This window comes from Palaemon carinicauda, chromosome 15, assembly GCF_036898095.1.
Source record: "Palaemon carinicauda isolate YSFRI2023 chromosome 15, ASM3689809v2, whole genome shotgun sequence".
Lineage (NCBI taxonomy): Eukaryota > Metazoa > Arthropoda > Malacostraca > Decapoda > Palaemonidae > Palaemon > Palaemon carinicauda.
This window is the reverse complement of record NC_090739.1, coordinates 57,183,380-57,211,171: the sequence shown is the minus strand read 5'-3', so window position 1 is coordinate 57,211,171 and position 27,792 is coordinate 57,183,380. Positions and strand designations below refer to the sequence as shown.

Sequence of the window (27,792 nt, the reverse complement as noted above, 5' to 3'; positions counted from 1 at the left end):
TTGGAGGCCTCGTGGAGCTTCTGATCCTTCGACAGGAGTTCGTTCATCGGGAGCGTGTCGGCGTCTGTCAATTGGGCCCGTACGTCCTGTGGTAGGCGTCGAAGAAAGATCTCGCGAGATAAGCTAATCTCACGTCGTCGGCCGTTGCTGTCTGTTTCGGGGAGCATGAGCAGGCCGGTTAGCTCGTCCCACGCCTCGACAGGAGAGGTGTCACCCATGGGCTTGCCGGCGAGGTCCAGTACTTTCTGTGCCCTTGCTGAGACAGAGAGGGAGTAGATACCGATGAGTTTCGTTCTCAGGTCGTCGTATGAAACTTGGCCGGCCTGGGCGTCGAGCCATGGGGAAATCTTGTCGAATACTTCTTCAGGTATGGAGGTGAGAACGATGTCAGCTTTGGCGCAGGAGTCGCTGAGTCTAGCGACGCGGAAGAGTACGTCCGCTCTCAGGAACCAGGAAGCGGTGTTGTGTTGAGAAAAGGGCGGCAGTTTGACTTTGGGCGTGGAGGCGAGGCCGTTGGGTGCGAGGGGCGTGTTGCTTCCTGCATCGTGGCCAGACGACGAGTCGGCGAAGAGGTGAGAGGTTGATATGTCGGTTAAGCTCATCCTACTGCCTTACGTTCACCGAAGTGTGGGAGAACCAAAGGCAGGTTCTTGCCTAAGGTAACGGAGTATGTAGAAGGTAGCACGGCCGTAATAAGTCCGTTAATGGCAAAGCCAAAACCGCTGATGCTACTTTCAACTCCGGGGTCACCAGTTGTAAGGACAGTGAGACAAGCGTCACCAAGATCAACTGATACTTTATTTGAATGCGCACGGAAATACATAACAAGGTGCGGACGGAAACGTAGGATTACATTGGCGCCAAGCCAGATTGCAGTGCCCGCCAAAATATATGTGTTTTCTTACACTTACAAATATATGAATTATGGGTTAACAAAAACATGTCATGAAACGATACATATATCAAAATGTAGCTCTGGTAGAGCGGAATATATATACATAGGACACCACAGTGTGGCGAAGAGAGAATTTAAATATATAAGTAGTTTGTCGATTTTCTGGATGACGAAGGGATCGGTGTCCTTACACTATTAACTTATAGATTGTGAAAAATGTCTCTACTACAATTGAAGAAAGAAACACGGCCATTTTTGCTGTCACCTCTGTTACTTCATTTACCTCACAATTCATGGAGAATAAATCTATCCAACAAGATAATTCTAATTTATCTGGGTTAAACTCGGGAATTATGGGTTTTCTTGAGGCTGTCATTCTTCCTGAAGGTGTATGGACTGCTGTAGTTCCCAGCAAATACAGATGAACTCGGTTAATTCGATTACTAAGAGTCTGGATGTTGGCCAGGCCTAAACTGCTATACTAGGCTAGATACTGTAGTGGCCGGCTGTATTGGTACACTAAGGGCTCGGCCAGACCAAGCGCAATGAGCGGCGAGGTTAGCGGCATGACTCGGCGGCAAGCCAGCGACAAAATGTTGGGTGGCCACACCGGAACCGCCACAACTCTCTTGCTCCTTACTCCCAGCTGGTAGCCTTCCTCGTAAACATGACGATGGTGTTTGAGTAGGAAATTACTTCCGATTGAAAATCGTTATTTTAATCTGAACTATAAATTACACAAGAGTCTGGATTCACGATTTTAATAAACAGAGAAGGGAAAATAAGTTGATTTGAAATTAATGTTGCCAGTCTCGTTTGTACGGCGACAGATTTAATGAATATCTGCATATTTCACAAGTCTTTTGATTCTTTGATGGCAACACCCTTCCTGAATTTAGGCTCAAAAAACAAACGTCGAACTATAGACAATCTCAATCTCTCTCTTACCAGGTATTATAATTGCTTCAAATATGATAAAGTACATGAAAAATCATTGTCCCTTTCATTCCAGAATTAACTAGCATTTGCATAAGATATATTGTTTAATTGTACATACGATTCTTTTCACATTTGAAATTTCTCTCTCTCTCTCTCTCTCTCTCTCTCTCTCTCTCTCTCTCTCTCTCTCTCTCTCTCTCTATATATATATATATATATATATATATATATATATATATATATATATATATATATATATATAACTAAATGGTGATTAAATAGGTTGCAAAGCACAAAAAGGCGTAGGCCTACCCACTATTTTATTACCATCCATTTGCAGTTGATTGCCATAACTTCCATTAATTTAATTTATTTTTGCTCTCCAAAACACCTCCCAATAAATTGTTGATTAGTAATGGCTGGAAACGAACAATTGAATGCGTACCCCTTCAGGACCTGATGAAAAATGGCGTAATCTTGGGTGAAGACGCTCGAGCTGCCGCGATTTTTTAAAACATGAAACATAGTCTGGCGGCAACTGCAGCGGCTTGAGGCTTCCCGCGCCTCCTATCTAGCCACCTACACAACGGATTTTGAGCGAAGCGAAAAAAAAATCAATTTTTGGGTGAGATGGCCATGTCGTCCTGATGGAAGGTTCCTTCAGTAGCTTCCTTAGGTTTCACAGAATTCTAACTTCTGGCGTGAGTACCCTAAAGGTTTCCCTCTAGGATATCGTATATCAACAGGGGACGCATGCATTGACACGCCACATGGCTATCTGCACCCCACATAGCGTTTACGCTTCGAGGGGGAAAGGTGGCGAGATAACTGGGGAGCCGCTCCAAAGTTATCCTCCTTCCTTACTGCTACGGTACTCGCGACGTAAACAAATGGCAGCCATAGCTGTCCGCCATCTTGTGTGACGTCACGTCCGTCCTCTTTCCTTGTTCTGTAGCTTTCTACAACGGTTGTTTTTTTCCCAGTTATTTCGCTTCTATCCCTTGCATCCTTCGTCATGTCGCAACCTTCGGCCTCGCCTTCTTCTGGAAAGTTGAGTACCATGTTCTTGTATTGTTTAAATAAGCTCTGGCTGTAAAGTAACGATTTTTTTACCCTTAAATCTTGTGTTTTGTGGCAGAACTGTGCCTTACATTTTTACGAGGCTGCTGTTCGCCTCGCATGCTTTAGCTAGTTAGCCAGAACATCCCTCCCGGTCTTATAACTAGTTAATATCATTAGTTATTTAGTCTTCATTACTGGGAATTAGTTATATTATACCGATGGTATTCTTCGGCGTACTTAGTTAGCCGACCCCATACTAGCCTGCTAGCCTACCCTAGGCCGAAGCCTAGTGTGCCTCCTATCTGGCCACCTACACAAGATACTTAAGGTTTCAATTTTCCGCGGGAACCTCTTGCCGCTAACCTCGCCGCTAGCTGCGCTTGGTCTGGCCGGGCCCTAACTCTTGTTCACTATTACATACCTCCTCGCTATTTATTCTCGTCATCACTGTGATATCGTCATCCCTCTACTTAAGATCCAAGAAGACATGTTGGAACTTTACTGGTTTATTGCAGTATCTCCATATTAAGTATGTAGATCCCTGCTGCTTCAAGCATTACAGTTCATGAATAGCGGAACTGGGAGACAACTCCCAGAAGGTTCAACACAGTAGGATCAGATCAACACAGTAGGATCAGATCAACACAGTAGAATGAGAGAGCAATGTTTCTCAATACATTACAGCAGGGAACACTTTTCTCCACAGGACCCCCACAGTTATTTTATCCTGTTTGTTTGAAAGCATTCAATATTTTACACTGCAAGCTCGGTTATTGTCAAATCCAAAATATTGAAGCGCTCACAGAACAAGGAAATCTACAGTTTCCTCTTGAAAGCCTTAATATCTTCAGTCTTTCGAATGTTTAATGGGACTTCATTGTCTCGGGGGTGCATTTTTAAAGGATCTAGACTACAGTAGACATATATCTAGGTTCCAGTAATATGAAACCATCTGTAACTATTTTCGTGTCAACACGATTTGTTTGGCTGTACAATTGTAACGTTCATTTTTGTACACGACGTAGATTATGCAAAATCTACTCATAAAGTTTACGAAAGAATAGCAAAACATTACCAGCAAATGAAAATGATAGTCAGCATACATAAAATACAACTATATTTAAGATTTAACATAATTATTTACAGCATTATGCAAGATCCATCGATTACTCAAAGCAAACCAAAACTAATTGGCACTTCTGCATCTACACCTACAACTGCTCCTAAAAAGGATCAGCAACGACCTGCAACTGTTCCCAAAAAGGACCAGCACCGACCTGCAACTGCTCCCCAAAGGGACCAGCAACAACCTTCATCCTCATCCCCTTCTCAACCCTTGACTCAAGCAATTGAGTCTCTCACCTTGCAAGACCTCATACCTATCGCCTTCCAGATCCTTACCAAAGTCCTCTCCCTCTCATCGACCTCCACCTTACAGCAACTCCTGCAACAGTTCCAGTTTCCAGCCACGGAGCAGAGATAATCCTTCCCTGCTTGCAGCAGATACATCGTCTCCTTCCTTCCCAATTCCCTATTCCTAAAAGGAGAATAGTTATTGCAAGGCTGTCTTCCTCATAAGGAAACAGCTCTTGTTTTCCTATCTCCTAAAATCCCTTTTTCCCTATCATTCCTCTTCCAACCCTATCCTTGGGGGGCCTTTCTCGTACTTACTGACCGAGCTTTGTACAGAAATGGCCCCCCTCCCTTTTCCCATCACTAGAGCAGGAATAAGCTTCTTTGCATAAACCTACTCCTATTCTCTCCTACTAAAAATCCTTCTCTCCTCTCCCATTCTCTTTTACTTACTGGGACTTGCTACTATCAATACTTTTTTCTCTGACTAAAAACTTTCTTTCGTGGACCTAAAAAGGAGTCCCCTTTTTCGGGTTACTCTCTACCCCTTTTCACGTCTTGTCAATTCATTCCCATTCCCATTCCCATCCTTCATGCATCATCCTCACCCTTCATCCTTCATCCTTTTTCCTATTCATTACCTAACATTCCTTTTCATAATACAATTTTTTACTCCTCTGGAGTATTACCCTTTACAGATCCAATCGTGTACGGGCTGTCCTACGACAAGAGCCCGTGTCATGCTATAGGCATGGCAATCTACTCATTATCATTGATTGTGTAGGCTACAAGATCTTACAAGCAAGTAGGTCTTTTGAGTTAATTTCTCTGCAGTGAGGGACAGACGACGTTGCTTTTAGATATAAAAAAGTTGATACAAATTATGAAGGAACACAGCTTCTGATGTTGAACAGATGAAGTTTTTAACTTCATCTTCTTCCAGATAAATTGTTGAAAGTTCATTAACAAATTCTAGGTCACAGTGGATGTACCTGATATGTCTCCATTCAAGAATAGTGATCAGTTAGGTCTCTCGCTCATCACCTGCCCTTTATATACTAAGGAATAATACTCACGAATGTTCCTGACGGACTAGCATAACGTGACATCACGGAGTGCTAGGGACTCACTCTTGAATCTTCTTGCTTATACCGAAGAAGTATCTAGAACTCTCGTTCCAGAACACAACAATATTTCAATCACAAATAGTTTTATTTTTACATCAACACACATGAACACTTTAATTGTATTATTTTACATAGTATAGGAAATATAAGCCCTTTCACAAGTTTAATCATACAATCTATATATATATATATATATATATATATATATATATATATATATATATATATATATATATATATATATATGTATATATATATTATATATATATATATATATATATATATATATATATATATATATATATATATATATATATATATATATGCCAAAATTTAATATCAATTAAAATAGAATGTAATTTTGTATTACGAACTCCAAGTAAACTTTAAAATTTACGGAATTGTTAAATAATAACAGAGGTCAATAAAAACAATTACAGAGAAAAATAAAAGGTTTCTTCTTAACACACACACAAATTCACAAATAACATTCAACTTACGTCCCTTTTCAGCCTTGGTTTATTTTCATTTTAAGGATATGACAAATTAATACATCATATACAGAAATCTACATTAGAGAGGTTTCCAGGTAAGACTGACTGGATGTCACACTAGCTTGACACACAGGACAAGCATAATAAAACTGAATCACATCATACCAAATATCATGCAAATAAAAGTGTCTTATATCATAACTCAAAATCCTATTCACTACAAAATGAGCAGTCATAAGTTGTTCATGAGTGCGACTGAGAACATTAGCATTTCTATTTACAGGGATAATAACCTGAACAACAACATGCTCAGACTTCTCAATTACAATCAACTTTGAATCAGACTTAGGATTGCAGTATTCATTGAATAACAAAATATTAGATATTTTTGACACATGTCTGGAATAAGACAATTCATTATTAAACTGATCAAACAAAAATGTCTCAGACAAGTTAACATCATCATTTGATAGACATCATGACAAACAAAAGTACCTTCAAAAGTCAGGTTATTAAAATTTTCAAAAAGAGAAACATCACAAACTAATGTCTTCACAAGACAAGTTAGTAGAACAGTCAGAAGACATGACATTACGAACCAGAATGTATTCTGGAGACAGGTTGATAGAAAAGTTGACAGCAGAATCATTATCATAAACTAACATATCATCACCTGGCATGTTAGTAGGACAGTCAACAGTAGAACAAATATAAAAAAAAAAAAAAACTAACATATATTCAGTAGAACAATTATTAGTGGAAGCAACATTACAAACCAACGAGTCTTCATGAGGCCAGTCGATAGAGACATTATCACGAAACCACTCTTCAGTTTTAGATGTGCATGTACAATTCTGAGTCTTCTCATGAGTATCAGCACTCGAAGAAAGCAGGGTAGACAAATCAGGACTGAGAACCTCCAACTCCTGATCAAAAACTTTCTTTTTAACCATCCTCGGTCGGACATCAATTATCTCATCTACCAAGTCATTACCAAGCAAACATTGAACGCCATTAATAAGGAACTTGTGAACCACACCAACAACAGCAGGCCCTGATAACCAGTCACAATGAAGGAAACGCTAAAATGGCCACCACCAACCCCTAAAATGGGAGCATACTACCCAATAAATGAATGCTCAGTCACAGGGACAACTTCCTTCAAAACGACTGACTAGGCACAACCAGTATCATGCATTATACAAACTGGGTGCAGTGAATCACCATCAACAGCAACAAACTGTTATGTATTTGTACTGTAGAACCATACGCGCAACATATATGACGAGTGATGTTGCACAGTAATGCATTGATAGAACATGTTTAGACATTAAGTATAAGTGTAGTAGCATATGTTATGAAGGATCGATCATTTAATAAGTGTATAAGTGTAGTAGCATATGTAATGATGGGTCAATCATTTATCAAGTGTCTCAAAGATAGGATGTGATTCTTCTTACTTTTGTATTGTAGGAGGATCCAGTCTTTTAAGAGTGATGCTCTTTTGTTATTCTCTTATTTTTTTATACAAGAGTTGTGTTTACGATGTTATCGCTCTAGAGTCACAAGGCATTGAGAGCTGAGCAGTAATGTAAGCCTTTAAGCATTAAATGTATTTTAACAATAAATACTATCATTCAACCCCACCAAAGAAGATACGGCAACGTCGGACGAAATATAGAAAAAACATTAGTGTATGAATATTATTCCTGGTGAGTCAACTCATATCAAGTAATTATGCTGTAGAGTGAATAAATCACATATGGCCACAACTAACGAGATATAGAACAACACTAATGTATGAATGTTATACCAGGTGAGTGAGCTGATATCAAGTAATTATGCTGTAGGGTGAATACAGCACATATGGCGACAATCTAGAGGAAACCAAAGTCTTGCAGAAGAAGCAACAGCAGAAGAAGAGCCAACTAGATAAATGAACCCTATGCAGCAGGAAACTTCCGCCAACCAGAGGAATGCCATAACCTTAGGCTACATTCAAGTTCAATGTCAAGAAAGAAGCTAACATCAAACATTTATATGTGTTTGTTAGGACCAAGTAAGGTAGGGGTAAAATTTGTTACCAGTAGGCATTAGGTTGTAAATATTTACCGTAAGCCAGAGTTAGTTTTACATAAATCACAAAGTGGAGAACTATTGAAGTTGGTTGCATTAAGGTACAAAAAGTGCTATTACCATAGGAAGTAGGTTAGAATTAACTTTGTTTAGGAAGTTACAAGTTACTTTTGAAGATTTCATTTGCCTAATCTAATCCAGGTAAGAATTCAAAAGGCATCTGTACATTGAACATCCTGAGAGATTCAGCATTGTTGCTGAACCTAATTCTCCTGCAACATGATGGTAACAGTGGTGTGAGGAATTTAAGATATATTTAGAAACATTGGGTAGTATGAAAGATGCACAGAAGAAGGTATTATTACTTCACAGAACTGGTAGAAAGGTTTGGGAAGTGTTTAAGACACTGCAGCCTACAGATGACACAAGTGAAGCTGCAATTTAGGCTCTTACCATATATTTTGCACTCAGGTCATTAAATATTTTGAAAGGTATCAATTTACAGCACAGGCCTATCTGAAAATAAATGATAGCTTAGATGCATTTGTGACTATACTTAAGACTTTAGTTGCTTTGTTGTGAATTTCTAGGGTTAGACAATGTCATCAATCACTGCAAGATAAAGATTTAACACTAGAGAAGGTATTGATAATAGGCAGAGCTTTAGAAACATCAAATAGTTAATGTAATATAATAGGAAATTCTACAAGCAATGAAAAATTCTGAAATTAGCAAGATAGTCTCAAAGTTGAAAGACAATGAAAATCAGAGAAAGAATACATCTAAGCCTAGTCATAGAAAAATGCCTAACTCTAATGTTCACAAATACCAGAATCAGACCTTTACGCAGAAACAACAGGAAAATCCCAAATGCTTAAGGTCTGGTAAAACCGAGCATCTTGCACACAAAGCAGGGAAATGCCCTGCTACGGGACAGAAATGCCTGAATTGTAGAAATATGGGCCAATTTGCAAATGTTTGTAGAATCCCTAAACAGTACGCATAGAAAATAAATGCTACAGTTGATACTATAGGCCAAGAGAATAATGTGGAAAATATTCATGATAATCAGGGTAGGTTAGAAACTGATTTTGCATCTTGCATAAATTCTGTCAACAAAGATGCAAAGAAATATATATTGGTAGAAGTGATCATAAATGATAAACCAATCATAAATCAAGTTGACACAGCAGCTGATGTATCAGTTGTCTGAGAAAACAGCTAAACCATTCAATTTGTTATTAGAAAGTACAAATAGAGTTTTGAAAGGTTATAATGGTTTTGATATTCAGGTAATAGGTGCTTCGAACGTAGAAGTACAGTATAAAGAACAGAAGTTCGAGAGAATGCCATTAGCCATAGTTAAAGGTAAAGGACAAACTTTACTAGGTTTGGATTGGTTACAGTATATAAAGTTAGATTTGCCTAGTATTTTGAAGGTTAGAGGTACAGAAGATGAACACAATAATGAAGTGTCTGTGGATAATATTCTATCAGAGTTTTAAGACGTACTTGATGATAAAGTCGGTTCAGTAAAGAATGCTAAAGCAATTCTATTTTTTTAATCAGATAGTACTCCTAGTTTTTTTGCTACAAGACCAGTACCATATGCATTGAAAAGGGATTGAAACAGATATCAAAAGGTTAGAAAGTAAAGGTTCATGGGAAAAGGTTACATACTCAGATTAGACCACACCATTAGTTCCTATCGTGAGGGAAAATGGTCAAGAAAGGTTTTGTGGAGATTACAAGGTAGCATTCAATCCACAGCTCCAGGTATCTCAACATCCACCACTAATTCCGAAAGACATGTTTGCAACTATGTCAGGATGTACTGCATTTTTTAAGTTAGATCTTAGACAAGCATTTCAGGTAATGTACACATAGTAAAGGCTGTTATTCATTGTATATATAACCGTTCACAACCACTAAATCGTCCATCAATGATAAAAGATTTGTATAGAGCAAAGGTAAACGAATGGATGGTAAAACAACCCTATATTGATGAATCCATTACATTTTGTGAAAAATAAGGAGAATATGTGTGGCAGAAGCAAGAAAAATCTGAAAATTCCCAAGAAATGTATACAGTAAAACATCCTTAGGTTTGTATAGGCCAAAGAGATTGCCTTATGGAGTAGCAAGTAGTCCAGCTATATGGCAACAAACTATGGATAAGATTTTTCAGGAAAGCAAGGATTATTCATTTTCATAGATGATATTTTAGTCTCTGGTAAAGATAAAAGAGAACTTAGATAAAGATTACGGATAGCTCTGAAGAAGTTGAAGGAACATAACATTAGAGTAAACAAGAGCAAATGTATTCAAGAAGTTGATTCAGTGGAATACTTAGATTTTATAATCATTGGCAAAGATATTCACAAAACTAAGGAGAAAATTAAAGCAGTGCAATCAACAAAGGTACCAGAAAATGTCAAGGAATTACATTGATTTTTAGGTCTAGTAATATCTTATGGGAATTTTATTCAGAGTTTATCTATAATTTCACATCCATCGTATAACTTGTTGAATAAAGGGTGTAGAGTGGAATTGAATAAAAGATTGTCAGGAATGGTTTGAAGGAATCAAGCTGGAAATATCATCACCGTGAATTTCTAGTGCATTATCAAGTGGATTTATCCCTGAAATTAGTTAAGAAATTTCTTATGTATCTTTATAGAAGGAAAAAGTTCACACTTGTTACAGATCATAACCCCCTATTAGCAAAATTAGGTCCAAAAGCAAGTTTACCTACGTTCGTAATTGCAAGAATACAATCCTTCCACGATTGGAGAGGCTGAAAGATTTGTTCAAACATTCAGGAATAATATGAAGTGTAGAAAAACAAATGCAAAAAACAGGTTTTTTCATGTGTCAAAGTTTTTATTGTCTTGTGGAGGTCCCTGAATAGGTAGCCTATAGAGTGAAACATCGACTGTTTCCATAATTTACTTCAGAGTCGAGTCACTGAAAAATTAACATAACATAAGTATTCATTGTGACAATTTTGCGCTTAATTTTTAATTAAGTGCAGAATTGTCACGATGAATACTTATGTTAAGTTAATTTTTCAGTGACTCGACTCTGAAGTAAATTATGGAAGCAATCTAAAGAAAATAATCATTTATATTAAACTCAATAATGCTTTATTGGAAATAAACCATATTGCTATAATTCCAGTAAATTATAATTCCTTTGTATTCTATTTTCTTTCTTAATATACACATTTCAGAAACATTTCAAATTAAGAATTATATGATAAAATCAAATTACACAATAACTTCATAACACTATGGCAGGTTGCAATAAAGTCAGTTTCTCAGTTATTAACACATTTAAAATAACTGACTGTATGTGGAATCTTTAAGAAAACTGCATTAGGCATTACCAGGTATTTCAAGGAATTAAAATGTCCAGAGCGAATTCTACCAAATAATTATCCGATCCGTAGCACGTTTTACCCTGGTCTAACCTATTAGGACCTCAAGATTCTTTCATTAGATTATAAAAATCTATTAATAATATCCTTTCACTTACTTAACCACTTGCATTCTCATTGTAAGGACCGTCCTTCTCAATTCCCTCATGGTCCGTTGGCGAGTTCCTGAAGGGTGAACGCCATCATAAATTCATGACTTGTCAGACGAGTCTATATGTCATCATATTAACTGCTTTGTTGAACTATTGTTATTTAAACAGAAACTCTTACAATTCTAAGTCTAAAAATTCCAGTACACTGTAATGCTTACCTTATAATTTTGCTTAAAGGTCCTCCAGTGTGGACTTTCCTCCATTCAAGAACGTCTGTTCTCTGGCGCTATTGTTCGAAAGATAGATCTTTCCTTCCTCGTAATTTACACGCAGTGATACATGCAATACCACAGTCTCTGCTAAGCTAATAACTTCGGTGGACAAATGCATATTTAGCTCACTAAGCTGTTGTCTATGTTTTTAAATAAAATACCTAGCAAATAGCATCACGCAACCAACAGAGCTAAGGAGCCTGATCCACCTGGAATAGTGGTGGATGACTTTATGCAAACCTGTTTGCCTGAGATCCAATGCAATTCTGTATCTAATTGTGTGGTAGACTAGCCTCTTTTGGACCTATCTCACGCCTTACTTCTAATCCTTCCACATCGTCTGATATGTGAGCTGGCTCTTTTTGCCAAAAATGCTCCTCCTTTAACAGAAACTCCGGCCCTTTTCTCTATCCTTTGGACTGCTTGGAACGTGTTGCATCGTTTACTGTTTTCCACTCAGTGTTAACATACCTCCACTCATTCTGATCACTACCATCCCCTATCATAGAAACACAATTTGCCACAATTGTCTGGCATCTGGCTTGATCATTCCTAATATACCGCAAGACGGTTGTTGAATCTGTCCAATAATAGACCCCATCCACCCTGAAATCTATCATGGCCAGAATAGTGCTTGCAAATCTTATGGCTAGTACAGCTGCACTAAGCTTTGGGCAGGGTACTGAAACATGCTTCAATGGTGCTACCCTTGCCTTACCCATAATGAATCTGCATGATATATTTCCCAACGGATCTGAGACCCGCAAGTAGGCCACTACTCTTAAAGCCATGATGTTTGCATCTGAGAACAAATGTAACTGTACTAGATTGGCTGACTCCCACAAAATAACCTTCAGGCATCTTGACACACTTATCCCGCTGGTCTGACTCAGCTTGTTTGCCCACACCTTGATGCGGTCAGTGGTTTCCGAGTCCAATTCCATGTCCCAGGCAATCTTTAATTGGCAGAGTTCCTGCATGAGGACCCTACCTTCGATTAAAACTGGCACCAACATACCGAGTGGGTTGTAAATCGAAGCTATAGCTGACAAGTCATGCTTAGTCCTTGGAACTGAAACTAGCTCTGCCCGACACCCTATTCATCAGTGGCCAAATCCCACTGTATTCCCAAAGCCTTTGTCTTATGTGACCCTGATCCATCTATATGCCCTGAGATGTCCTTACCATACCACTCCCTTGGGATGGATGTCTTAACCACCACGGTCTATTGAACTTTGCCAATGTAAATCCCCCCTTTTGCAGAGCTCCTCAACCTCTAACAAATTGCCTAACAGTACATCTTGGTGATTTTCAGCTCTCAAACAGTCATCTACATAGAAATTGTTAGCAACGATGTCCCGTGCTCCCACTGAGAACCCATTCCCAAATTCGATTGCTGTCTGTTTCAGCATGAAGTTTGCAATGCTCGGAGATGAACAGGCCCAAAACAGGTGGACCGCCATCCTCCACTCTTTGGGTTCCTCGTCGAAACTTTTTTCCCACCAAAAGAACTTGAGGCTGTTCCGCTGATGTTCTGGTACCCGTACCTAGTAGAACATTGTATTTATATCTCCTGTATAGGTAAATAGACCTCCTCTAAACTTAACCAACACACCCAGCAAAGAGTTCATCATATCAGGTCCCCGCAATAGTAGGTCGTTCAACGATGTACCCTCCACCTTGTTTGCACAGTCAAATACAACACAGACCCTGCTTGGCTTGTCTGGTTGTTGCACACCAAAATGAGGGATATACCACACATTCTCCTGGCTGGCTGCGGTCACTCGCTCAGCATATCCCTTTTCTAGCATTTCGGTCATGAAGGCACTATATTGCTTTGTGTAGGCACCATCCTTTACTAGCTTCTTACCAAGGTTGTGCATATGGTGCAATGCAATGTCCTTTGTTTCTGGTAAGGGTCTAAGATGGTCATGTAGAGGCAATGGCACCTTGTAACTTCCCCATACAGTTCTACCCCCTTCTATATTATCTCTATCCATTTCCTATACTCTGCGGACATTTCCCTTTTGGGAGATGACACACCATCATAATTGCGATAATAATTTTCAAGCAGCATGCGGTCTAACTCCAGATGCTTGCTTGTCACTTGGATCCTATTAACATGCTCTTGATACCCTTTGTCATTTGCCCCACATACTACCAGCCCAATAATGTTCGTATGGCAGTGGTTCTTGGAGGCATATTGAGTTAATAACTTTCCTCGGCTCGAGTAAGTGAAGAACATTGTTCCCAATTAATAACGGCACCTCAACATCTACATCTGGGATGTTCTCGCAAATATGGCCAGCACTCCAGATCTCCAGCCCTGACCACTTAACACTCATCAATTGATATGCGAGAGGCGCTTAACACCGGAAGGAGTTTAATGCAGGTATTACCCTCATAGTCCAATACTGACAATCCTGACACTAGGCTACATGCAGTTTCCCCTGTTCTGTTGATGGTTTCAACATTCACCTTAATGCCCTGCCTCTCAGTGCAGCCTAGGGTCTGCATTAAGGCTTCCGAGACAAAGCCCTTATCACAACCTCCCTTCCATTGACCTAATCCTTATCTGCACAACTGACCTCCCCGTGCCAATGCTACCCCTTCTAACTGCCCTGAACATAGAAATTTTGTTATGTGTATCTTCCCCTTGAACCATTGAGGCCCTATTTGAGTGCTCTGATTCTACCACTTCTACTTCCCGGTGTCGGTGCATCATAATTGTATGGTTTCCATTACATATGTTGCACCTTTTCATGTTTCTGCAATACTGAGACCTATGAACACTTCCTAGACAGACAAAACAGAGCCTCAACTCCCTTATGGTTCCCAGTTTATCCTTGGGTCCTGTATTTGGACGCACTCATCCTCCATATGTGGCCCCTTACAGTACCAGCATGAAAGTGGCGCAATTTTGTTACATGAAACCTTCCTTGCCTTAGTTGAACCCTCAGCCTTGCTTGGTGCTGTTCCTTCTCCTAACCTAGAGGTGGCTCCCCCTCTGCCATTCTTGAAAAAGTGGCGCCGAACAAAGGATTTTTCAAGACCGTAGCCTCCCCTTCAATAAAACTAACTGAATCATCAAACAACACTGTCCTATTTTTTCACTAATTATCTTGTCAGCAACTCTACACCATCGATCCTGCACACTAGAGAGGAATTTGGTTAGGATTAACCTCGTCGTTTTTCGGTTTTGTAATTCGGTGACACCATAAAGGACACACAAAATTACATTTCTGCAGATTTTCAGTGTCACCGAGTACTCGTTGTACTCTTCCGCGTTGTTTTCCCTTATATCTTTTCATTTATTCACCTTATCCACAAACGTGGTGGCTATTTGTTCGAGGTCGTCATATCACTCCTTCAGCAACTTTCTTGCCTGCTTACAGCCCCCTGAAGCTTGTAAGTGGAGGCAAACGGCCACTATCTCATTTGGCCTGGCTGTCATGTATAAATCTAGATACCTCAGCCTTTCCTTATCGTTCGTCAACTGGCTACTAAACACGTCATTGAATGAGCATATGAACCAAAATTACCTTGTATGATCCCCATCAAACTTAGCTTTATCCTTCTTGTTAACCTCTACTAGTAGGGTACTATAACGAGACTTTGGTAGAGTTAGAAGAGCCACAGTCTTACCTTCTTTTCTTAAAACATTCAGACATCATGTGACCTGGTTTCTTACAATAATTATATACTACAGAATTGCTAGTAATAGAATTGCTATTACAACTACTGCTTTGAGACTTGTCAAGTGAATCAGAATTAGACCTTTGATCTACATCATCTGTGTTAGTATGTTTTAATCTACCATAATCATCCCTACATTCCTAAAATAAACTTAATCCCATAAATTTCACATGTTGATTCATAGGCCTTTAAAATAGTATTTTTCAAGAATTAATAATCATCAACTCTAAACATTTTGTGCCCTACCACACAAAACTCCTGACAACACCTAAGCCCAATTCTCCGCCGGCCACTCACATTTCTTAGCTTTGCTCTCGAAACAGACAAAATATCCATCTAAATCCTTTTCATCAAAAGGAGACACAACTCTATCTTCGCAAGAAATAACTGATCTAGTTTTACCTGTATCATTAGAATTAGCATTCTTAATTTTTCGTTCTGACTCTTTTGGAACATTAATTTCATGAAATTTTATCTCTGCCTGTAGCCTAATTGTTCACGTTTGAACTTTGTTCGTCTTTTCTCACGCTCAGCTTCTAACTGTTCACGTTTAAACTGCATCTAATTGCTCAAGTTATGACTCTGCTTCTAATTGCTCACGTTTTAACTCGGTTTCTCTTCTCTCACGCTCAGCTTCTATTCGGCTTCTAAACTTCTATTCGGCTTCTAAGCTTCTATTCGGCTTCTAATTTTTAATTTCTCACGCTCAGCCTGACCTTCTAACTCTTTTCTCTTAAATGAGCTTCTATTCTAAGTCTTTCAATTTTTACAGCTTGTGAATCAGAATACACTGATTCCCTATCCATCGTATCTAACACATCCTGAGGTAACACATCGTCTTCAACCAAGTGTTGAACTAACACATGTTTATCATCCTTTTCCTCGTTGAATTTTTAACAATAAGCTCAAGGTGTTTGCCTAAACTCACTAAGTTTGATTTCTTCAGATCACTTAACTTCTCAATTTGGGGATCCTCACAAAATTTGACAAAAAACTCAGATGCGTTAAACTATTACCTGTTTGCTGGCTATTTAATACAATTACCACAGGTCTATTTTACGAACACTGAATTACAGATAGGATAACAATTCAGATCCTGGAGATAGGCCCCCAATTCTGTTACGTTCAATTATTGTATACGACGTAGATTATGCAAAATCTACTCATAAAGTTGACGGAACAATAGCAAAATATTTACAGCAAGTGAAAATGATAGCCAGCATACATAAAATATAACTAGCCTATATTTAATATTTAACATAAGTATCTACAGTATTATATATGATCCACCGAATACTCACGGCACACCTAAACTAATCAATGATATACATGTTCTTACGATGAAGTAAATTTTGAGTTCACTTCAGAGATGACTATGTAACAAGGAATTGACAACGTTGCTGAGATTCGGATACAAAAAGTTGATGTGAAGTAACACAGCTTCTGATGTTTAACAGATGGAATTTTCAACTTCTTTATCAAGCTGATATGAAGAAACACAGCTTCTGATGTTTAGCAGATGAAATTTTAAACTTCTTTATCATCATCTAGATAAATCACTGCAAGTTCAACAACAAATTCCAGGTCATAGTAGATGAAGCTGAAATGTCTCCACTCACATTTAGGTCTCTCGCTCGTCACCTGACCTTTACATACGTGGGACCAATACTCCCTAATTTTCCTGGTGAATTAACATTACACAGCATTGCGAAATGCCAGGGACTCACTCTCGAATCTTCTTGCTAGCACCGAAGGGGTATCTAGAACTCTCGTTCTAGAACACAACGATATTTCAGTAATAAATTGCTTTATTTTTACATCAACACACATGAACACATTAATTGTTTTATTTTACATTGCATATAAAAAATGAAGCCCTTTTTGCAAGTTTTATCATACAATATACATAAATTTAGTGTACATATGACAACAATTCTCTTAGATATTTTCAACGTCTGGTTCCGATAACTTAATGGGTTATTGTCCATATTTCAAACTCGATTCTCGCTTTAATAGTGAGCCAGTGTAAATCAATTAGTATACAGTGATCCTTTCTCGTGGTGGGACACCTTTTATTGGTGTTTCTCCTCTGGGTAGTATGTTTTGTAATCTATTAAGTTTACTTCTGATAAATTGTCATAATTTTATCAGGTAGACTAGAAAAGTTACTTTCTTTAGTTACCTCAGATATTGGCATTAGATCGATCGCACAGTCTGCTTTCTATGCTCTTTAAAGAATACTAGAAATTTGTTTGTTAGTTTCTGGGTACTGCATCCCTCCGGTAGCGTTTTTTTTTTTTTTTTTCAGTTACATTTCTCATTATATCATTAGGAGGCAATATAACTTATTTATGCCTGTTGGTGCTTCGGGTATCTTTTTCTTAGTAGGTAATTATATTGGCACATAGCAGTTTTGTATTCTGCTCATGTACTTTCGGTTTTTAACCGATGCCACTTTCTTTCTTTAAGTCTTTTTTTTCTCTCTTTTTCTCTAAAGCCTCTGCATTATCAAACCAAGATCGGTCTTTAAAATTATATTGTTTTCCATTAGTAGACACATGGTGTTCATAGCCACTTTTAATCACCCTATTATATATGGTTAAAAGGCAGTCAATACATGTAGCGCCCAAAAACGTCGATTATCGGGATCGCAGGGAATGCTGATGGCATCTTTCATTTTCTTTATAACTTCTTCAATAAATACAAAAGGAGAAAACCTTGATTTCTATCTAAAGTTTATTTTCTTCGCCACTTCGTGTTTCTGTAGACTTAGTCTAAACTTAATAAGTTTATGCACTGGAGAGATCGTGCATTTCTCTTCTACATTTATATCAGATATAATGTTACTCATTCCATCACTTAAACTATAGGTAGGTCCAACGTATGCCCAGTGGAAGAAGTAGCACATTCAACATTATTCACCAATTGTTATGATTCTAATAACTCACTAAATGCTGAAGCATCAAGACATGATGCACCATCCATCCAAAGATTGAAGTCTCCACCAATTATTTATTTTCATGACAATCATCTCAATGTGTATGCTGAATTCTTCAAAGAAGATACTAGTAATTGTCATCGGAGGTTTGTAAACTTTTACAATGGATATATTTTTTTGCTTTTGTTTTTTGTGCATAAAATTTATTTCTATATATTCAAAGCTTGTTATACTAGTTCTTCTTAACATCTCGAGATTTGAATAACACTTATGAATGAAGAGCCCGACACCCCCCACCAGACCTGCCCTCTCTCGTAATATGAAAGATCGTATGCAAGTAATGCTGATTTCAAAATTTTCTTTGTCAAATTATTATCATTTTCAGATAATGCTAATTATGTATTATTATTATTATTTATTATTATTATTATTATTATTATTATTATTATTATTATTATTATTATTATTATTATTATTATTATTAGCTAAGTTAGAACCCTAGCTGGAAAAGCACGACGCTAAACCCCAATGGCTCCAACAAGGACAAATAGCCAAGTGAGGAAAGGAAATATATAAACTACAAGACAAGTAATGAACAAATGAAAGTAAAATATTTTTAGGACAGTATCAACATTGAAATAAATCTTCCATATATAAACTATAGAATAGTGTGCACGGATGTACCCTCAAGCAAGAGAATTCTACCCCAAGACAGTCAAAGACCATGTTACAGAGGTTATTGCCCTATCCCAAGACTAGAAAACAATGGTTTCATTTTGGTGTGTCTTTCTGCTAGAAGAGTCTCTTCTACTAATGAATTAATGATAGAAACAAAACCTTCAAGATTAAAATTTTCTTCTACCATCTATAAAATTTACTATAGAAAATGAAGAAAATAACCGTATCCCATTTTTAGACGTTTTAATAGTTAGAGAAACAGATAAATTTAAGTTTTCCATATATAGACAGCCTATCAATAATTTTTCATATGTACATTTCTACTCCGGTCACTCTAAAAATATAAAGCATTCAGTTTTTTCCTCCATATACCTTAGGGCATTTAGAATTTGTAGCCCAGAGTACATTGAGGACGAGTTCACTAAAATAGAAAATAATGCATCAAATCTTTGCTATCCAAAATATTTCTTAGAAAAATGTATGAATAAGGCTAAGAAAACATTTTATAGTGTCCAATTAGAGAGGAAGGAAACTATTAATAATATGCTTTGTTTGCCATTTCATGTTTGTTTTTTAAATGTTATACCCCTTTTGAAAAAACTAGACATTGGTGTAGTGTTTAAATATAATTGTATGTTAAAAAACATGTTAATTAAGAATAGTTTTGGAAATTATAATAATATAATACATAGCATTCCTTGCTCAGAGTGTAACTTATTCTATGTCGGCCAAACATCCAAAGGTATCTCCGTCAGATTAAAACAGCATCAGGTGGCCGTCTCCAGGGGTTCTCTTAATAATGCCTTGGCCTCCCACTGGTTAGGGTCAAGTCACAGAATTGGATGGTCAGAGGCGAAAAAAATAATCCATGTAAATGACTATTTCCAAAGGAATATTGTTGAATCCTTTTTAATCTCCTGTACCAAAGGTAGAAATTTGAATCTAAGCCCAGGTCTGTTTTCCGTTAATCCAGTATTATCCTTTTATCAAAAATCTGACCTTTCCGGAATTATTAAGAAACTAACAGCAGTTAGATCCCCTTCTCCTGTACAAATACGATGTCTTTGTATATGTATTCTCATTGTTGAGTCTGTTGATCTCCTTAGTGGATAAAAGTACTAGCTCCAGTCAAGTCTTTTCATTTTTCCTTTCGTGGCTATAATACATCATATATATATACATACATATATATATATATATATATAAATATACATATATATATATATTTTTTTCTGTTACACTGTTCAACATTATCAAACTGATGACTACTTGGTCTCTCCCCGTTTCTCGGAAGGGGAGAGAGGGATTAGTCATATCCTAGTGAGAGAGGCTACCGCGAGAGGTAGGAAAGAGGAAGGGGATGAGAGGGGCTGAATCTGTGTGTGCTTGTGTGTGTATAGTATACACACACATATATATATATATATATATATATATATATATATATATATATATATATATATATATATATATACTGTATATATATATATGTATATTTATATATATGTACTGTATCTCATTCTGTTAAGAGGTAAAATTTGAACTCTTATGTAGCTTGTTGCTAGTAACTGTTATAATACAGTACTTATAAAGTTTCAATATAAGATTATTCGTGAAACAATCTGACCGATCAATAAATTTCACGAAATAATTCATGGTTAATAAGTCTTAGCATTGTACATACACTGCTACGACCATCATATAAAGGAGAACTGATCGTCAAAATCTATAATTCAGGAGAGCTCTCAATACGTAATGATACATTTTTAAAGGTGAATGATGAATATTGCATTGAATTATGTGAAATCGAACCCGCTTTTAAGTCAGAACTGATAGCAATGTTCATAAAACAACTTTTGTCACTTCAGCAAGTTTACCTTATGCAACCTTCGGTATTGGCACAGTTCATTTACGCTTTCATTTCTATCAAAAATGACCTCCTTGGATTATAACGTTGTTCTGAAATGATGTTCTATTGGATTATGAACTTGCAAATTAATCCCGCTAGATTTTAGAAGCAGTTAGAAATAAACATTATTATCTTTGTATTTAGATGGGGTCTAAATTCCAAGATAGGCTCACTATCCAAACCAGTAGTAGTTTTCATGTTCTTCAAACATGAGGAGAGTTCAAGACGACATAGGAATTTTGGGATAAGTCGTGTGATCTAAGTATTTTCACAGTTGCTTTTTATGACATTATTTGGCCAAGACTCAACGAAACACTCATTTTATCGAAACAAAAATGAGATTTCTGTATGAAAGCGTTCATTTCATTCTAGAAAAATTGATAAATACTTTATGGCCAGATTTACCCGATTTGATACTAATTATTATTGTCGAAGTAATCTGTAAGGATTTTCGCACTAAGCCATCTTTTCACAAAAAGTTTTCATTGAAACAGACAATTTACATATTTTTCTTTCACGCTGTAATTTTCCTTACATTTTATGCTGCCACGTTAGCGAAATGGTAACAACATAATACTGTAAGTGTTTCCTATTGTTTGTTTTTTAGGCATTGAAATATTTTGGGGGGGCGAAATATCACCCAATTACTTTTCTCGTTAAAGCAGCGCAGGCTTACCGCTTTGATAGAAAGCAAGGCCACATAAAATAATATATATCAAGAGTGTGCATCTCTTCTATAAAAAAGCCAGCACTATATATATATATATATATATATATATATATATATATATATATATATATATATATATATATATATATATATATATATACTGTATATATATATATATATATATATATATATATATATATATATATATATATATATATATATATATATATATATATTCGGAAGTTTATTGTCAAAGCTATCTGAAAAGTAGCTACATAAATCGAAGAGTCAAAATAGACATTTTTAAATTTCAGGTATTATATATCATAAATAAGAAGCCACATGAAGACAAATATGCATGTTACTGTCTCTAAGTTGATGTGCTCTGATTGTTGTCCTTAAGATAATCGTTACGCTTCATTGTTTTTCTTTTTTCTTTCCCGTATTATTGGACTGCTTACCAAGACCCATGTTTCTGACCACCTAATTCAACCATAAAGAAAATTACACTTAGTCTCTCTCTCTCTCTCTCTCTCTCTCTCTCTCTCTCTCTCTCTCTCTCTCTCTCTCTCTCTCTCTCTCTCTCTCATCAAATTTCTGAGCTTGGTCACACTAAGCTTTTATACACACTGAATGCAATATTTAGAAAAATAATTATCGCCATTTAATGGAATATTTTTTAAAACTATTCTTTTCAAGAAAACTTTTGAATTGGAATAGACAGTATACGACGTGATTTTTATAGGGCTACACTATAATCTGTCTCTCCTTATAGAATTTCATTAGCATCAGTACTATTACCTTTTTTAATATGGATAATAACCGTGATCCTTCAGCGCTCTTGACTAGCTGTCGATTGAATCAATGAAGCGTATGGACACAAATTCATATATACCTTACAGAAGATTTAGACAGATGTGAAGCTGACCTCCAATATTTTATGGTTTCCACAATAAAACAGGAAAAAGTATTGTGTTGATAGATTAAAATAGCAATATAAAAGATTTGGATGTAAAGAATTGACATTGTAGCCTAATAAACTCCCTAAATTATATACTTTCAGATATACTGCATATATAGGGAATACAGTCCATATTGTGAGGCGGTTGTCAGAGAAATAACTCTGGGGGATACCTACATGATCCAACAGCTTTTATTTTACACTGCGATAGACAGTAGCTTACGTATACCGATATTAGGTGACCAGGTTTTAATCAGCCTCTCGAAATCGGCGAGAATTGACTTGTTAAACAACCTCTAATCAAATAAATTTGCCAAATATAATTGGCCTATCCCAATAACGAAATATATGCTGTGCAGAAAGATTGATTGTAGTGCAGTCATCCCAGAAAAAGTGACAATTTTCACTCTGTGTAGAAATGGATGAGCTTAAAGACAACACTAGTTCCAGGGAGGTTTGTAGATTTTTATTGCAAAAGTCTGTCATTTATAGTACTATAATGTAGCTCGACAAGGAAGAAAATGAAAACAACTAAATATCTAAAGCTGCATGGCAATACACTACTGATAATAAAAGAGAAAATTTGCTTTCACGCATAATTGTGTAAGATTTCAGAATGGATTTGGTGTCCGAAATCATACAAGGATTTCGAAGAAAACCCTAGAAATAAGTATTGAGTTAATTAGTATTAGCAATAAAAGTGCTGCTAACAAATGATATTATCTTTTTAAGTACTGTTCGGTTTTAAATGAAATGCAATTCTATGATCTTTAGCCTTATAGACCCTTGTTTGGTATCAAAATGAATAACTTTTCAACCTCTCTCTTTTCAAACATGTTCCACTTTGATATCACTATTCATATTGCTAATTGCCAGATTAACTGGCCCCCATGCTCATATAGAATTACCTTCTCGAACGAAACCTGAATCTTAAAATCCCGAAAGAGAATAAGGCAACACTGTCCCATAAACATGATGATTCTTTAGTCTCTCGCATTGTCAGATTTTCCGAGAGAAACACGTGCAGCCAAATTCCGCCGCCAGCATAATTATGTTTCTGTAAATCTCCACCCTTTTCCGCAATCCAGTCTCTCAGCCCCCACTTATCTCGTAAATTTTTACCTGGTCTTTGGCCATCAGTCCCCTCAAAAAAAAAAAAAAAAATCTATCTGCTTTGACGTTTTCCTTTTGTAATCGGCTTATCATTCCCGTGACAGCTACATTTTCCCGGGCGAGAATCCTTAACCCGTAATTTCAAAATCTTAAGACCTTCCTTCCTTGGCCTTGTCTACCATTCCTGTGCCTTCATTTCAGCAGGACGCTATTTTGTTCACTGTGTCCAATGAGTGCATCCCCAGGCAGGCCTCACAGCTTCGCCCGACACAAGAAGCCTGCTTCCCTCGTTTCCTGCCCGAAAACGGACCTTTAATTGGATATGAGGAGATAACCGATACAACTACCATAGTAAAACAGTCTAATCACTGTGGAAGCACAACCGCTACAGCTACCATACCGAAACAACCATGCAGGCAGAACTGTTATAGCTACCACATCGAGAACAACTACAACCTAAAGAAGAAACTAAACCAGCTAAACTGTTGTGTTAAGGGAGAACTAGTGTAAAGTCCGTGAAGACTAAATTTATTATAACTTGTTTGTACTTAAAGGAATTAAGTTAATAAGTCATTCATCCCCGTAGATTTACTAACTCTTGATGAAAATGATGGTGTATCTCCGAATGATAGAATCAAGCAAACTAGTGTTCCAGTGCCTATGACTCCCCTGAAACTGAAAGCTCTCCAAGTGACCCACCCCTCCACCACCGTTCTATTTGCGGTTAATCAGATCTTGGTCCTTCGTTATCCCTTGTCACTGACCCATTGAAATTAGAGTACCAAGGGTGTCTGTGTCAGAAAATACAGTCATAAACGGGCTGTTGTGTTTAGTGCCTCCCTTTTTGATAGCGGGGTAAAAAGATGACCCCCTTTCTATAGGACTGTAAATGACAGTCTTCAAGGACATGATGCTGTACAATTCCGCCACATGGAGCATGTAACTGTGCAATTGTCATTTATTTTCCTGTACATATCTTAATTCCAAACAAAAATGCCTTTATTTAATCAATTTACTTATTGAACTGCCTTAACGTATCTATTATTATAGTGACACAAAATACGCAGATGTTTTCCATTACTGACATATGATAATGCAAATCCTCTAATCAATATCCTTTCGCTCTCATTATTATTTCCCGAGTCGTAAATTTAGTTTTTAGAAATAAAAGAGATAAATCTCCTGACAGGAAAAAATGGAGTAACTGCAATTTCTACCATGGAAATTTGAATGTTATGATTTCATTAATGACGTCGATTGAGGGGAACTCAAACAATGAACACACTACTACTACTAGTACGGTATGTGTTGAGGTGTTTAAAGCTCACATGCGGGCCTCACTTTAGGACGTGATAAGATGGATTTTTCACTTCAGCCGCATAGTATCAATGTAAGAGACACTTATAATCGTATGTCTTCAACAATTATGAGATGTAAAGTTCCATTAACTTAAAAAAAAAAGGGATAAGATAGTCTAAGACAGAGTCAATAGGCTACTATAGGGTCTGTTCACGAGGCAGAGGTTAAACCTAGCCCCATCCCTTACGGTACATCACAGGCGTCAACACCCTAGCTCTTATGGAATTATTGTCTTAAGCTACACCTTCCAGCTTACATAAACAATATTTATGAGAGATGTTTGGTTAATTCACAGGTTTTTTTTTTCTTTTTTGGTTGCTTAAAATGCAAAGGACAGATATTTCAGGTTTCCTTAAGACAAAACAACACAGAAAGCCTGTCTATTTTGCTGCAGACATGAAGACAAACTTAATCTTCAACATAGTAGGTAGTGGGTTGGCCAGGGCACCAGCCACCGGTTGAGATACTACCACTAGAGAGTTATGGGGTCCTTTGACTGGCCAGACAGTACTACATTGGATCCTTCTCTCTGGTTACGGTTCATTTTCCTTTTGCATACACATACACCGAATAGTTTGACATATTCTTTACAGATTCTCCGCTGTCCTCATACACGTCACCAATGTGACAAGCCGAGAGAAGGCTGTGACTCAAAGGCAGGATGAAAGCAACTGAGTAACTTTATTACAGAACACTCGCTTTTATATACATAAACTCCATGCAAAAATGGCATAAAAGACATAGCAGGAAATTTCCTGTTCAACCGACACGGCACCGGTTAACAGTTAACGGTGAGAAAAACAGACATGTTATTTCAGGTCCTTGTCAGTGTGAGGGGAGAGCAAAGATACAAGCATAATATATACACAAAATGAAATGTTGTTACTATGTACGATCGTGTGACACACGGTTGGTACAGTAGCTAAAATAAATCAGGGAAAGGATAATTGAAAATAGAAACGGCAATAAAAGATAAAACGGGAAGAAAGTTATGACAAGATCTCATCCAACTAGGAATGAGATAGAACAAGAGGATGATTTGACACTTAAGATTCAACCTGGCAGCTGGAGCTCTGATACAACTTCATCTAGCCTGACTTCCAGGCAACAGAACACATCAAAACTTGACGTGACCACCTGTATAAATGAATATATTAACTCTCCTGCAGGCTCTATTCATTGGCAGGAATTTGTATGTTTAAATATCATGCAATGTTCATAGAGATATATACACCTATAAAAATAATTTATATAGCATTTCGTTTCCAAATTGATAAGCAATTGCATGTAAAGATTTCACATTCAAGTATTTGTCAATAACATTAGGTACTTTTTAGATTTTTTTAAAATTAATTTTTTTTTTTTTTAAATAACATTTTTCATACAGGTATTCTTTGCATATACTCCAGTTAGATAATGTTTTATATTACTCTTCATTGTTTGTATATGCATCTTAAGAAAATTTTCATATTATATATTCTAATCATATGAAATGTAATCACATTTGCATGTATATTCAATCATAGTTAACTTTTATATGTACAGAATATTGAAGTATTGCCTACTTCAACAAGTACCCTATATTCAAGTATTGTTTACCTTTGTATGTATATTCAAGTACTGTTTCAAGTAATTAGGAATTTAAAATATCCTGTCTAAAACATTTATACATTTTAATACCTAAAAATAATTAGTACTAATACAAAAAATACATCAGATAAATGAACTACTTACAAAAACACAGAAAAAAAAATCAAGAATTTTATGAAAAATAGCAAATATTTATAAGAATACACAAAGTATATGAGATAAATGTACTTTTTACAAAAGAATACAGAAAAAATTAAAGATTTCTTTGAAAAATAAGAACCACTTCGGAAAAAAATATATACAATATAAATTCAAAATATAGCTAACTACTTAAAATGCTACGGTGGAGTCATCATTATTTTCATCATCACAGTAGATCCTAAGCTTGATTATGATGCAGCCAAGCTCTCTCTCAAAAAAAAAAAAAAAAAAAAAAAGGAAAAAAAGAGAAAAAAAAACTCGTATCTGGAAGACTCCTGCTGTGCACAGCAAGTGCAAGCACAGATTATAATGGTATATGTATGGACATTGAAGAGTTTTCCCTCAGTAATTACCTTTTATAGCTTTTACACCAGGAAACTAAATTACGTCTGCAGGCCTGGGTAGAAAAAAGCGTCAGATATTATCGCAGTCCAAACTAACGTTTTTCAGGAAAAGGTTTCAATATGCCTCATTTGGATCCGACTCCATATTCTCCAAGATTCACTTCTTTGCATCTTCTGTACTTTCAAGAACCTAAAGAAAATAGAGCATTCCATTAGAATAGATTGTTAAATCATTACATGCATACTTACATGCATAATAACATGGCAATACATTCACTAGAAACATTGACAATTTGACAGAATTGAACAATTTGGAATTTCTTTATTTCTATGTTTGTTAATGAAAATATTTCTTTAAAAGCTTTGATGAAAATATAAAGATTATCTTATCAAGGACGAACTACTCATTTCTGATAATGAGAATCATACCTCAGCTTATCCCTGTGCTTCTCTTCCTCAATGCCCGGGATAACATCACTTTCGTCCCCAATAGGAGTCAAAAATACTACCTCTGCTCATTCAACAGGAGTGGCAATGGCGGCACCAGTGGACTGTAGAGGAAAAACCAACTTATTATTATTAAT

The 27,792-nt window shown here is 36.7% G+C and overlaps 2 protein-coding genes across 2 annotated transcripts; both read right to left on the bottom strand.

Annotated features, from left to right (window-relative positions):
• Positions 1-12,156: 12,156 nt before the first annotated feature.
• LOC137653973 (uncharacterized) lies at positions 12,157-12,693 on the bottom strand. Its single transcript, XM_068387607.1, has one exon. The coding sequence runs from the start codon at positions 12,691-12,693 to the stop codon at positions 12,157-12,159; it is 537 nt and encodes a 178-aa protein (XP_068243708.1).
• A 603-nt stretch (positions 12,694-13,296) lies between these two features.
• Positions 13,297-13,749, bottom strand: LOC137653972 (uncharacterized). Its single transcript, XM_068387606.1, has one exon. The coding sequence runs from the start codon at positions 13,747-13,749 to the stop codon at positions 13,297-13,299; it is 453 nt and encodes a 150-aa protein (XP_068243707.1).
• Between the last annotated feature and the right edge of the window lie 14,043 nt (positions 13,750-27,792).

Bases quoted from the DNA above. Each gene is read 5' to 3' on its own strand.
- LOC137653972 (XM_068387606.1), bottom strand. From the start codon at position 13,749: ATGGATAGAGATAATATAGAAGGGGGTAGAACTGTATGGGGAAGTTAC.
- LOC137653973 (XM_068387607.1), bottom strand. From the start codon at position 12,693: ATGGAATTGGACTCGGAAACCACTGACCGCATCAAGGTGTGGGCAAAC.